The sequence below is a fragment of the Gigantopelta aegis genome, chromosome 8, assembly GCF_016097555.1.
Source record: "Gigantopelta aegis isolate Gae_Host chromosome 8, Gae_host_genome, whole genome shotgun sequence".
In the NCBI taxonomy this organism is placed as follows: Eukaryota; Metazoa; Mollusca; class Gastropoda; order Neomphalida; family Peltospiridae; genus Gigantopelta; species Gigantopelta aegis.
The window spans coordinates 74,969,372-74,982,438 of record NC_054706.1 but is presented as its reverse complement, the minus strand read 5'-3'; the positions used below and the strand labels follow the sequence as shown (position 1 = coordinate 74,982,438).

Sequence of the window (13,067 nt, the reverse complement as noted above, 5' to 3'; positions counted from 1 at the left end):
GAAATTTTTTTGGTAAAATGTTTTCTTTTGTATTTGTTATAAAGGGACATTCCCGAGTTTTCTGCATTGTAAGATGTTTCCGACTAATAAAATATTTTTACGATTAAATGTATTTTTTTGTTTAGAATACCAGTGTCTGTATATTCAATTTGTTTCTGGTCATCTTAATATTTGTAAGAAGCCCAAACTGGATTCTGTCTTCAAATAATTTCGTACGTACGAAAAAAACATATTTTAAGAAATAAATAAAATTAAACCTAATACAAATATTAGAACTACCAGAAACACGTTTAATATATAGCTACTAATATTTTCTAGAGAAAAATATATTTGATATATAATTACAACCGTTATAGAGTCTCTGTTAGTTGATAACATCTTAAACATTGCAGCAAACTCAGGAATGTCGCTTTATCTTTATGTTCCAATCTGTTCTTATGTACATACAAAAGCATCAGGTGATTTAACCTTTTCTGAAACATACTGATACGTAGGTATGTTTTTACTCTTCGCAAGGCCGTAGGTATGTTTTTACTCATCACAAGGCTGAAAACAAATGTTCGCTGGTTGCATTGGTTGCGGGCATCACCAAAAGTATCATGATTTCAAAGAAAGCTACACAAAATGCATATCTTTGAAGATGTATCGGATAGGGATATTAATTATTTAGATCTATATACAAATCTAATATTAATCTATAATGACAAAACTGATTTGGACCCGGACCGTTTTGCAATAGAATTATAATTTTGTAAAGTGGTAAAAATTCTTTGGACGGCGATCGCAACTGGTCAAATTATTGGAGCAGCTGCTTCCCCAGTTCCGGCGGCCATGGATTGCATGGTCATCTTCACTAAAAGGTGTCAGTCACTGAGGAAATCTCATGATGCTTATGAATTCTATACATTATAACTGTTTTAGTATATTCAGTTTAACTTCTCAACAGGATTCATAATCAGAGTACTCTGACGGTAAGAGAGATAGATGGACATTTGGACAGTTCATCATTCTTAGCATGAGAGACCAACCTGACAGCACCCCCTTTCAAGAATGTTCCGGTTAACTATGCATTTCCTGACGTATATAAAATTGTTAAATACAGTTTACAGATTACAGATATGTTTCATAATGATTTATTGAAATGTTTATTGAATTTTCAGGTGTCTTCTAACCATCTACAATGGTTCTGACAGATCTTCCATTTCAAAAGAGCTCGGTGATTCACAGTCGATACAGTCTGATTCGACGCCCGGATAGCGCACCACCCGGTCAAGCTGATGTGAACATGGATGATGCTGCTAGAGAGTGTAAACAATATGCAGCCTTTTTAAAGTTAGTGCATTATACAATTCAGAGATTTTTAAAGCTAGTTTATTATACAATACAGAGGTTTTTTCAAGTTAGTTCATTATACAATACAGAGGGTTTTAAAAGTTAGTTTATTATACAATACAGATGGTGTTTAAAGTTAGTTTATTATACAATACAGAGGTTTTGTAAAGTTAGTTTATTGTACAATACAGAGGTTTTTTTAAAGTTAGTTTATACAATACAGAGGTTTTTAAAGTTTAATTTACAGTACAGTGTTTTTTAAAGTTTGTTTATGATACAATATAGAGGTTTTTAAAAGTTAATTATACAATACAGAGGTTTTGTAAAAGGTCGTTTATTATATGATACAGAGGTTTTTAAAAAATATTGTAGGATACAATACAGAGGGTTTTTTAAAGTTAGTTTATTATACAAATCAGAGTTTTTTTAAATTTGTTTATTAAACACCACATGTTTTTAAGTTCATTGAACAATACACAGCTTTTTAAAAATTTGTTTATGAAACAATACCAAACCTTTTTGAAGTTAGTTTAACAAACAGTATGAAGGTTTTTTTTAAAGTGTTTTTTAATTGGTAATATATATATATATTTTTTTTACTTTATTAAATAATGCACAGCTTTTTATAAAGTTCTTTTATCAGTTAATAATAATAATGTTTTTAAATTACAAATAATATGTAGCTATTTACAAGTCAGTTTATTAATCAGTTATCATTTTGTTTTCTTTACAAACAAGACAGCTTTTTAAAAGTTAGTTTCTTAAACAATATGTAGCTTTTAAAAAGTAAATTTGTTTGTTATCTGGATGATATATAGAGGATATTTAAAGCACGACTTGTGATATATGATTGCAAACTTCACTCGATGAGATAAAACATAAAATTTTCTATTTATTATATAACTTTTGACAATTTATCTTTATTTTTAAAATGCCAGCAGCAAAATAGTTCTGGCTTTCTTACAGTGAAGATAACTCTTTCTACAGTGACGATAACACATTTTAGAGTGAAGTAATGAAATATTAACTCCAAAATGTATCGTGACTGATAACACTTTTATTGTACTGCTATTTTAAGATATTTCATTAAATGTTGTATAATAAATAATTTTATTAAACTGACACAACATTTTTAAAGTTAATACAATGGTTGGTTGGTTGGTTGAATAAATAAATAAATGTTTTGCTGATATTGTTTTCATTTATGCCAGACACTCTAGGGCAGTTGGGCCTCGTCTACCACACTACTGATGGATACATGGAAAACTAATATTTACAGCAGTAATTTAATTAATATTTTGACAGGTTCTTTTTTTTTCTTCTTTTTTTTTCTTTGTTTGTTATGTGTCCTCTTTTTTAATTCTCTTCCAGAGAGCAGGAAAGAAGAGTGGGGCCTGACGGTTACGTTGACTCAAAGAAATTCAGTCATACATTTAATGTTCGGAAGTCACGCTCAAAACCAAGACGCCTTAGCAATAATGGATCTTTGACCAATGTTGTTCAGTTGTCGAGTAAAGTTGAAAAGGACAAGGGTGAATATGAGAAAAGGATTAAAGTTATTGAGGTATTAATGTCTTGCTGATAAATCCAAGAGTACCAGCCTTTTTGAAGAAAGTCTTTGACAGTTTTTCTTTTCCAGAATATCTATTGTGAACATGTATAAAATGTTTATAGAAGAGATCTCAAAATAACTTATTGTACTAATTGAGTCACCGTCCATGGACATATTATAAAGTTATTATTATTGTGAGTACTTTTTCAAAGGCAAGTGCAGAACATTGGTGTGTTTCATATAATCATTGATTAGTCCTTTCCTTAAGCAGATTTTTGGTAATGATATTGTGTGGTTAAAGAGAAAATAATGAGGTATACATGTTCACAAGTGAAGACTACTACATCTACTGGGTCATCCCGAAAACAGGACTCCCACCAAACCTCCTGCTACAGAGAGGTGTTAGCTCAGCAAAATGTTACTTTATTTTTTTTTTCTCAAGTAGCTGTTAGCTCATAGCAGTTTTACCATACAGGGCTTTAGAATGCACCAAGGGTGGGACGTAGCCCAGTGGTAAGGCTAGTGCACCCCAACTAGTATATCAAAGGCTGTGGTATAGCTATCCTGCCTGTGGGATGGGCATATAAAAGATGCCTTGCTACTAATGGACAAATGTTGCAGGTTTCCTGTCTAAGACTATTTCAAATTATCAAATGTTTGACACTGATAGCCAATGATTAATAAATCAATATGCTCTAGTGTCATTAAACAAAACAGACTTTTTAAGATTACACCACCATCACCGCGATAAATGTTGTGCCAAAAATAATCACGTCCAAACATGTTGGTTTCAAAGTATTTCAACTCAAAACCACTGAAATGTTAAGTGTTAATTAAAATAATCACGTCCAAATAAGTCCAAACATGTTGATTTCAAAGTATTTCAACTCAAAACCACTGAAATGTTAAGTGTTAATTAAAATAATCACGTCCAAATAAGTCCAAACATGTTGGTTTCAAAGTATTTCAACTCAAAACCACTGAAATGTTGAGTGTTAATTAAAATAATCACGTCCAAATAAGTCCAAACATGTTGGTTTCAAAGTATTTCAACTCAAAACCACTGAAATGTTAAGTGTTAATTAAAATAACTTGTCATCAAAATAATCACGTCCAAATAAGCCCAAACATGTTGATTTCAAAGTATTTCAACTCAAAACCACTGAAATGTTAAGTGTTAATTAAAATAATCACATCCAAATAAGTCCAAACATGTTGATTTCAACTCAAAACCACTGAAATGTTAAGTGTTAATTAAAATAATCATGTCCAAATAAGTCCAAACATGTTGATTTCAAAGTATTTCAACTCAAAACCACTGAAATGTTAAGTGTTAATTAAAATAATCACGTCCAAATAAGTCCAAACATGTTGATTTCAAAGTATTTCAACTCAAAACCACTGAAATGTTAAGTGTTAATTAAAATAACTTGTCATCAAAATAATCACGTCCAAATAAGTCCAAACATGTTGGTTTCAAAGTATTTCAACTCAAAACCACTGAAATGTTAAGTGTTAATTAAAATAACTTGTCATCAAAATAATCACGTCCAAATAAGTCCAAACATGTTGGTTTCAAAGTATTTCAACTCAAAACCACTGAAATGTTAAGTGTTAATTAAAATAACTTGTCATCAAAATAATCACGTCCAAATAAGTCCAAACATGTTGGTTTCAAAGTATTTCAACTCAAAACCACTGAAATGTTAAGTGGTCATTAAAATAACTTGTCATCAAAATAATCACGTCCAAATAAGCCCAAACATGTTGATTTCAAAGTATTTCAACTCAAAACCACTGAAATGTTAAGTGTTAATTAAAATAATCACGTCCAAATAAGTCCAAACATTTTGATTTCAACTCAAAACCACTGAAATGTTAAGTGTTAATTAAAATAATCATGTCCAAATAAGTCCAAACATGTTGATTTCAAAGTATTTCAACTCAAAACCACTGAAATGTTAAGTGGTCATTAAAATAACTTGTGATATAACTATGAATGCATTTCTGAATACCCACAATTCTTCAGAAGCTGTTAATAACATTACTGCTTCAAAAAGACCCCATAGTGTAGAAACTGGTTTGCCTAAATTAGTCTGATCTAAAGCCCTACCATACCTGATAAGTTAAGTGCTAATCTAGTTTACCTATGACTGTCATAATGATATCTCATATAAAATCACGTGTTTTGTGCTTCCACGTGTTGGTGAATTCAGTTCAGCTGATAGCCAACATTGCCCACACAGGGTGAGATATTTACTACCTGAGGCTGAAAATATTAAACATGATAGATATTTTTCTCATGACCATGTTAGTTAAAAAAGTCCCTCCCACATAATTACCTGACATGAGAGCTGTCAACTGAGCAAAAGGTCTCAAGTAACGATTTGCCCAGCTGGTGGCTCTCATATGTGGTAGGCTTAACAGAATGTCTTAAAATAATATGGAACATAGTTGAGCACATTACTAATCACCTTCTGGTACCTTTTACTTAGGATAATACATCTATTAAAGGGACATTCCTGAGTTTGCTGCAATTTTTAAGATGTTATCGACTAACAGACACTTTTTAATGATTGTAATTACATATCAACTATATTTTTCTGCATAAAATATTAGTGGCTGTATATTAAATGTGTTTCTGATCGTTCAAATATTTGTACTAGGTTAAATTTCATTATATTTACTAAAATATATTTTTTCGAATGTACGAAATTATTTGAAGACAAAATTCAGTTTGGGCTCCTTACAAATATTAAGACAACCAGAAACACTGATATTCTAGACAAGAAAATATATTTAATATGTAAGTTTAATTGTAAAAATATTTTATTAGTTGGAAACATCTTACAATGCAGCAAACTCAGGAATGTCCCTTTAATTAATATTCTAATATGACAAAACACAGAATACAGAGCAAAAAATATATGGTAAAATAAAATGAAGTAAAAGTGACTTTTGGGAGATAACCGTTACTTTATAGGACTCTGTGAAGAGGTGATGATGCTGTTACTTCCCAAAAGGCAAACATCCCATTTGGCAGACAAGACACTTAATTGGGTTACATAATGTATCTCCACCCCTACCTGTGTGGGAGGGCAGATACCATTTCTTAAGGTGCCCATACAGTGTTTCTGCCAGAAAGAAATTTTTGGGTATGGCTGTATGGAATTGAATGCAACCACAGTCAACAGGGTATAGACAGTCTCCCCCAGAAAGAAAATGGGTTAAGTTTAGGATTAGGGTTAGGAAAATCATATAGTAATGATAAGAGTAATTTTGTCAAAATTTTAACTCAAAAGAAAATAAATCCTGAAAAATATTTGGGTATGGCACCATACCCGTTTTACTCTCTGGCAGAAACCCTGCCATAGGATTGGCATGGTCCAGATTTGTCTTTTACGTATTTTACACTATGTGTACATTGTTATTTCATACAATCTTGATTACTAGGAGTATAATTTCCACGTGTTGTTCTCTGTGTGGTGATTTCAGGATCACATGTGGCAGCACAAGCAGGAAGAACGGGAACTGAAGAGAGTGGAAGGCGACATCATCAAGAATCAGAGGGCTGTCCGCCACACTCTCAGAGATTACGAAAATGGTACACTTTTAAAAAAACCATTTTAAAATTCATCAATAAATGACGAGAGTAATTAGTGGTGATTGACATCACAGTACAAAAGCAAACATTTATTATTGTTCGTGGTTTAAGGTTTTGTTTAGATACAGTAGCAGGTGGGTATATATTTTTTATTTTATATCGATTTTTAGAAGAGGAAACAATTGGGATATGATCAAAAAGCTTATTCTGACTGAGTCACTGTAAATGCTCCACATTAGTTGACAAACTATATTTTTTCCAGTTTCAAAACTGATGAATGTTATTTAGCCTAGATAGTATAGTGGTTAGATTAGTAAGTACCCTATTCCAGTACCACCCTACCCTGTGTAGTTCAGTAACGTGGTGTTAGACGATAACACTGACTTGTTTTTCAATAACTTCTGACTATGATCCTCTCCTGGACAAATAGTCCTGTACCCATGACAGTATGTTTGAACATTAACTGGATATTAGCACAGAAATAAATAAAAATGAATTGACAAGCTCTTTTTGTTTCACTTATAGTTATCAGATGGGTTTTTTTATCTACCTTATTTGATCAGTTAAATGTTAAACTGCATCCATTCATCTAAAACTAAAACCCATCCAACCTTCCCATCATCCATCCACCAACCCATCTATCTATATGTCTATCCTTCATCCATAAATCCACCAGACAACCTACCAACCCATCCATCTCCACTAAAATCCTATCCATTCATTCATCCACCCATTATCAATCCCTCCACCTCCATTCAAAACCCATCCATCCATCCATCCATCCATCCATCCATCTTCACCCAAAACCCAGCCAGCCAGCCCATCCATTCATCTCCACTCAAAACCCATCCATCCATCCATCCATCCATCCCCACTAAAATCCCATCCCATCTTTCCAGCCACCCATTTGTCCATCCATTCGTTGATACATTCATGCATTCTTGCAAGATATTGATCTGAGGCACAAATTGTTTTGTAACTTTCAGCAATTACCAAAAAGAAGTTAGCAGAAGACAAAAAGTTTAACCATTCTATGGACAAATTTACAAAGCTCTCTCAAGAACATATTCACAAGAAAGAAGATGTAAGTAAAGAATTATGGAATCTATTGAGCTTTGTCATCGGTGAAATGTCCTCAAGAATTAGCATGAGCCCTATAAAGTTAAACATTTGAAATTACTTTATGATGAATGTAAAGTTACAAATTGTAGGATGATTGGAAAAACTATATGATAAACACAGAACAGATACCAATACAATTTCATTATTTACCATTTTAAAAGAAAGTCATAACCAGTGTTGAATATTTTATTTAGTAATATTAAAAATGTTTTACCTGACGTTTTAATTAATTTGTTTTTGTAACATATTACCTACAGAAAGATATTTGACCTATCTAAATTAAATAATATTTATTTATGATCTTGGCATAAAATAACTAATGTCAGTAATACAACTGACACCAGGCCATAATGGAAATTATTCACATGTTATTTGTGATTTGATTTTCTTTGACAGCTTACAAAACAAAGAATTGAAGTTAAGCTGCTTAAAGAACAAGAAGAAAAGTCCTCCAGTAGAAAGGTTTTAGTGCGCAGGTAAGTATTTTTATCATTTTCATTTAGTGCTTGGATTTATTGCTTTTACGCAAATGTTTATTGCATTATCATTGTAAGTGAAGAACAACAATTAAAATATAGCCATTTTTGTTTAAAACAGAATAGAATAAACTTACATTTTGTTATTATTTAAAGGCATTATTTAAATTTTCATATTCATTTGATCTTTTCAACAGGAAGTGTTGATTTGACAGAAATTGATTGTATTTCTTTATCTAAAGAACAATTTTTCTTTAAAATGAATCACTTAGATTTGGTAACATCATGTCACAAATCTGTGTGACAAAAGGTTTTGTACATACTTTGATAATTCAGTAAAGTTAATGATTAATTAATTGATTATTAGGAAGCATTTTTTGTCTGTCTTCCAATCTATATCCCAGTGTAGTAGTATCCTTGCTGGCAGTAGCTTGTGACAATTTTCCTGTTACGGCGGTTGATAGAGCACAGGTTTCTTACACAGAGTGTCCGTGGTTCAACTCAGCTTGGACTCGGAGAGTGAGTTAATTATCCATGACCGGCCTCGGTGGTGTTGTGGTTAAACCATGAGACATATGGGTGGTAGGTACAGGGTTTGCAGCCCAGTATCAGCTCCCACTCGGAGCAAGTTTTAACGACTCAATGGGTACACCCTCATTTCTCTCACTAACCACTAGCAACTAACCCACTGTCCTGGACAGATAGCCCAGATAGCTGAGGTGTGTGCCCAGGATAGCATGCTTGAACCGTAATTTGATATAAGCACAAAAATAATTTAAAATGAAAATGAAATTATCCATGACACTATTGTGTCAGTATATCTAACCACTGAATACTTGTATATTGACCTCTGTTTAACCACCATCACATTTGAGTACAGTTTAATTGGTGTGTTTTTCACTAATCAGAAATGACCTGTGTCACCAGTTTGAGACGAAAGCCGAGGCAATAGAACTGAAACAGCTTGAAGTGATGCGACTCAGTCAGGAATTTGAAAACCAGATGAGATTAAAAGAGGTATGTTATGTCACCATAGGTGTACATAAATATAGGTATTTTATTGTACAAGTGGCGAGCTCATCCTTTTAGTTTTCTGTTGTTATACTTAACCTTTAGACTACTGGATTAATTTTTAACAAAAACCTCGTTGAGTGGGTACAAGTTTATAATTTTTACTCACATATATTCACTTAAATGTTTAATAAATACATGAAATAAAGTTCATGTATGAATCGGTAAGTATTATTTTCGTGTCTTTTTTTTGTAATTTTTATTATTTTAGATCGGCTAATGGTGATTAAAATTAGGCAAAAAATCGAAAAAGTTGCGTTTACTTATGGGCATTTGTGGCCAGCTGTCCAGTATTTATGTCCATTATTCCCGATAGCAGTGGTTTTCTGACCAGAATTTTTTTTAAAACCTGAACTACGATTCATATTGCAATATTTGGTAATTTTCGTTGTTGGTAAAACGATCAAATTTATGATCAAATTAGCTGTTACAATCAGCTATCGATCCCTGAAAATTACTGCGACGTGCCGCCATTGTTGTCAAGCGAAAATAGTTGCCGAAAACCACTTTTTGAACTCAAAATTTCAAGGTATTTTCAATTGAAAAAATCAAAACAAAAACCACCATTTTGAAAAAAAATCTTTTTTCTTGAATTATATTTCCGTTTCCGGTGAGTGTCGTGTGCAAAACGGCGGGAAATATGAATTGGGGAATGCACTGTATACAGTGTACAGTATATCGACTGACGTGACGTCGGGCGAGATATCTCGCCTGCAGTAGTCAGAAGGTTAATGAGTGATCCTGCAAAATGCATTCTTTCCTTGTTATAATTTTTACCTAGTAACATTTATTTTACATATTTATGCTACTAATGGAAAAAGGTATCGTTTTTCCACTTTTAAGACTATATGTCAAAATTAAAAAATTTGTGACATTCAATAGCCGATGATTAATAAATCAATGTGCTCTAATGATGTCCTTAAAGAAACCAACTTTTTAAAACATATTTTCCTTCATGAAAAAATCTGGAAACATTTGTGGTACATGTATTTAAGTTGGAGTGTCGGGTTTCTTCTTTTATTAATGTATTGATACTGCATTGTAGAAAGATGATTGATAAAATTTCATATATTTTTTTATTGTTGTGCAGTTCTTAAGTCTTGCATATTTAATGCAGTCCGTAAGCAGTTTTCTTCATTGTGATCACCACTATTTTTAAACAATTTGGTATTCTTCATTCCAGGAAGAAAAGTTTCAACTGATGAAGGAGCTCGGAGATCTAGCAATAGCACTGAACATGGAAGCTCAGAAAGGCAGAGTACAATCAGTTGAAATAGAGAAGTATGTCACAGTTAAAATACACTGTTAAAAACAAGCAGATTTATGCTATCGGACTGTTTTAGTGTAATTCTTTGAAACACCATAAACTTTAACCTGGTATTTTGTTTATAAAGCTTAACTTACATGTTTATTTGACGATGCAGATGTTTGTCCTCATGAGCTAAAGGATTGTAGCTGATTGCACAAAATATTTCAAATTTCATTGTTTTACAGGTGTTGATTCTTGAAAAATAATCTAAACCTGGAACAATAGTGTGATGTCTCAGGGATGGATTAAATCCAATTAAAGTTCAAATACACTGTCCTGGTCAAACACCTCAGCTGTCTAGTATGTCTGTCCAGGATTGTTGTTAGTCATTAAACTCACTTTGGGTGGGGGCCCGGTACCAGCATGTAAACCCAGGACCTACCAGTGTTAAGTGATGGATTAACCCACTATACCACTCAGACTGGTGGAAGGTTAATGCATATGTACAAGTTTTAACTTCAAAAAAGTGGACAAAAATATCTCTGGCTAAAATTTAGATATATTTTTATGTGTGCTTTTAGGATGCAGGAGGTGTGTAGCAAAAAAGGTGTTAATCTTTTAGCTTATGAAAATGTTAATAAGTTGTGTAAATTTCAGTACCCTAATTAGATTTTCTGTAGTACAACAAAACCTTTTCATATTATAAGTTGGGCTTACCTTTTAAGACAATCCAAAATGGAGTACCAATTACTGACTTAACAGTTTATTTTCAGAATGTTACATTAACAGAAGTACTGTTTGCTGTTGATTAATGCTGACTAATTTTTATTCACAGAGAGAAATCGAAGGAAAACACTCAGCGAATCAAGGAAGATTTAACACATGATAAATTATTGAATGAAAAACTGGCGTAAGTTCACTCATTCTTTTACTTCCTACCACTAATATTTTTCAGTCTAATAAAGTGTAATCAACACTATCTATAACTTTTAATGTGAAACATTTTAAACACCTATTGATTATTTAGTTTGGATGATTATTAGTCCCCTACAGGTCCAACCAGAGGGGACTACAGGTTTCATCTTAGTCCTTCTGTCTTGTCTGATTGTTTGTCTCTTCATCTGTCCCACATATAGTTTTCCGGATGTTTTTTACACAATGCCTTGAGATATTGGGCTGACATTTTGTGTATAGATTTATTATGTACGGCTACAGATCAAGTTTAACAGAGTTATGGCCCTTGAACGTAGGAGATACGAAAATTTGTTTTCCGTACTGGTTTTTTGGCAATGCCTCAAGATATTGAGATGAATGTGCTGTTACAGATCAAGTTTGACTTTCATAGTGATTTACCCATTTGGTTTAAAACAATTAGCAAATCAAATTTGGGATTGGCCAACAGGCAAGTGCCTATATTAAGGCCTCTCCCTACATTTAACAAATATACATGTTATACATAAAGATGGCTAGAACAGTATTACAATAAAGATAACACGGATAGTTGGGGGAATAGAAGAGAGGAGTGTGTAGAAGAAACAAAGAATAAATAGCAAGCAGTTAGAATGGTTAAATGGTTAATTGATCTTGAAACGCTTACTATTAATAAAAAAATTCTGAACAGATTTAAATATAGAGATATTATCTTGGACATTTAAATAGCAAAGTATGACACTTGAGATTATAATAGTTCAGTAAATGGGTATTGTGAGCTGCAGCATATATTGGGCAAAAACATTAAAAAAATTCTGCATCTTCAACTGGATGGCCACAAATACAAGAAGGGGTATCTGTCACATTTACCCATTTGTTATAGTCCTTGAATTTAAGAGATACGACAATTTGTTGAGCCCAGTAGAGGGCATGTATTGCTTGAGCAGTACTCTCAGAAGGCTTGTTGTTAAGAGTAACTTGGTCAAAAATATTAAATATTTTTTCACTTTTATTTCATAATAATTAGCTAAATGGATTGCTCTGTTATTATTGTTTGTGTTTGATTGCAGTCGAAGTGACGTTGAATCCAAGACAGCTTTGCAGAACAAGAGACGATTAAGTGTTGACCTGTCGGTGACCAAATCTCACTTAGATATCAAGAAACGCGATGGTTAGTATGTTTTGTTACATATCAAGAAACGAGATGCTAGTATAACATTAAATATCAAGCAACTCGATGGTTAGTATAATTGTTAAATATTAACAAATGAGATAGTATGTTTTGTTAAATACTGTAGATCCTGAAATTAATGCGTCCCAGGATTAATGCGAGTGACGGTGGGCAGATTAAAATGAAAGTAATGTGAGTGGCCTCCCTTTGAAATATTAACAACACACGTCTGTGTACTTTTCCCTTAAATCAGCTGTCTTCAGTGAGATCATCTCACCAACAGATCAGCGTACACATCAATTAATCTGCTTAGTCCCGGATGTTTTTGGTGAGATCAACTCAAAACATATTTTTGCTGTAGTCATGTACTTGACATGTACAATTACCTAAATCTGGCTAAAAATTAATTAGCATACATATACCACTACAACTGAATCTTCCTTATCTGTGAACGGCGATTTTAAAGTCATAATGAATGAACAATTCACCCAGTGGTATGCCAACAAATTTGCAATAAACTTGAACAGTAAAAGCAAAGAAACGGTCGACCTCAGGATTAG

General features: G+C 32.7%; 1 protein-coding gene across 2 annotated transcripts in view; it reads left to right on the top strand.

The window, feature by feature from the left end:
- Window positions 1-13,067, top strand: part of LOC121378849 (golgin subfamily A member 6-like protein 6) — a 57,077-nt gene that overhangs the window by 2,017 nt on the left and 41,993 nt on the right. For both annotated transcript variants that reach the window (XR_005958768.1, XM_041507190.1), the window contains exons 2-10: window positions 1,161-1,332; window positions 2,704-2,896; window positions 6,380-6,488; window positions 7,475-7,572; window positions 8,007-8,086; window positions 8,995-9,103; window positions 10,341-10,438; window positions 11,242-11,316; window positions 12,407-12,507. Coding sequence is in view for 1 of the 2 variants with exons in the window: in XM_041507190.1 (XP_041363124.1) it covers window positions 1,181-1,332; window positions 2,704-2,896; window positions 6,380-6,488; window positions 7,475-7,572; window positions 8,007-8,086; window positions 8,995-9,103; window positions 10,341-10,438; window positions 11,242-11,316; window positions 12,407-12,507 (1,015 nt within the window). In the remaining variant the exon portion in view is untranslated. The remainder of the gene's footprint in view (window positions 1-1,160; window positions 1,333-2,703; window positions 2,897-6,379; window positions 6,489-7,474; window positions 7,573-8,006; window positions 8,087-8,994; window positions 9,104-10,340; window positions 10,439-11,241; window positions 11,317-12,406; window positions 12,508-13,067) is intronic.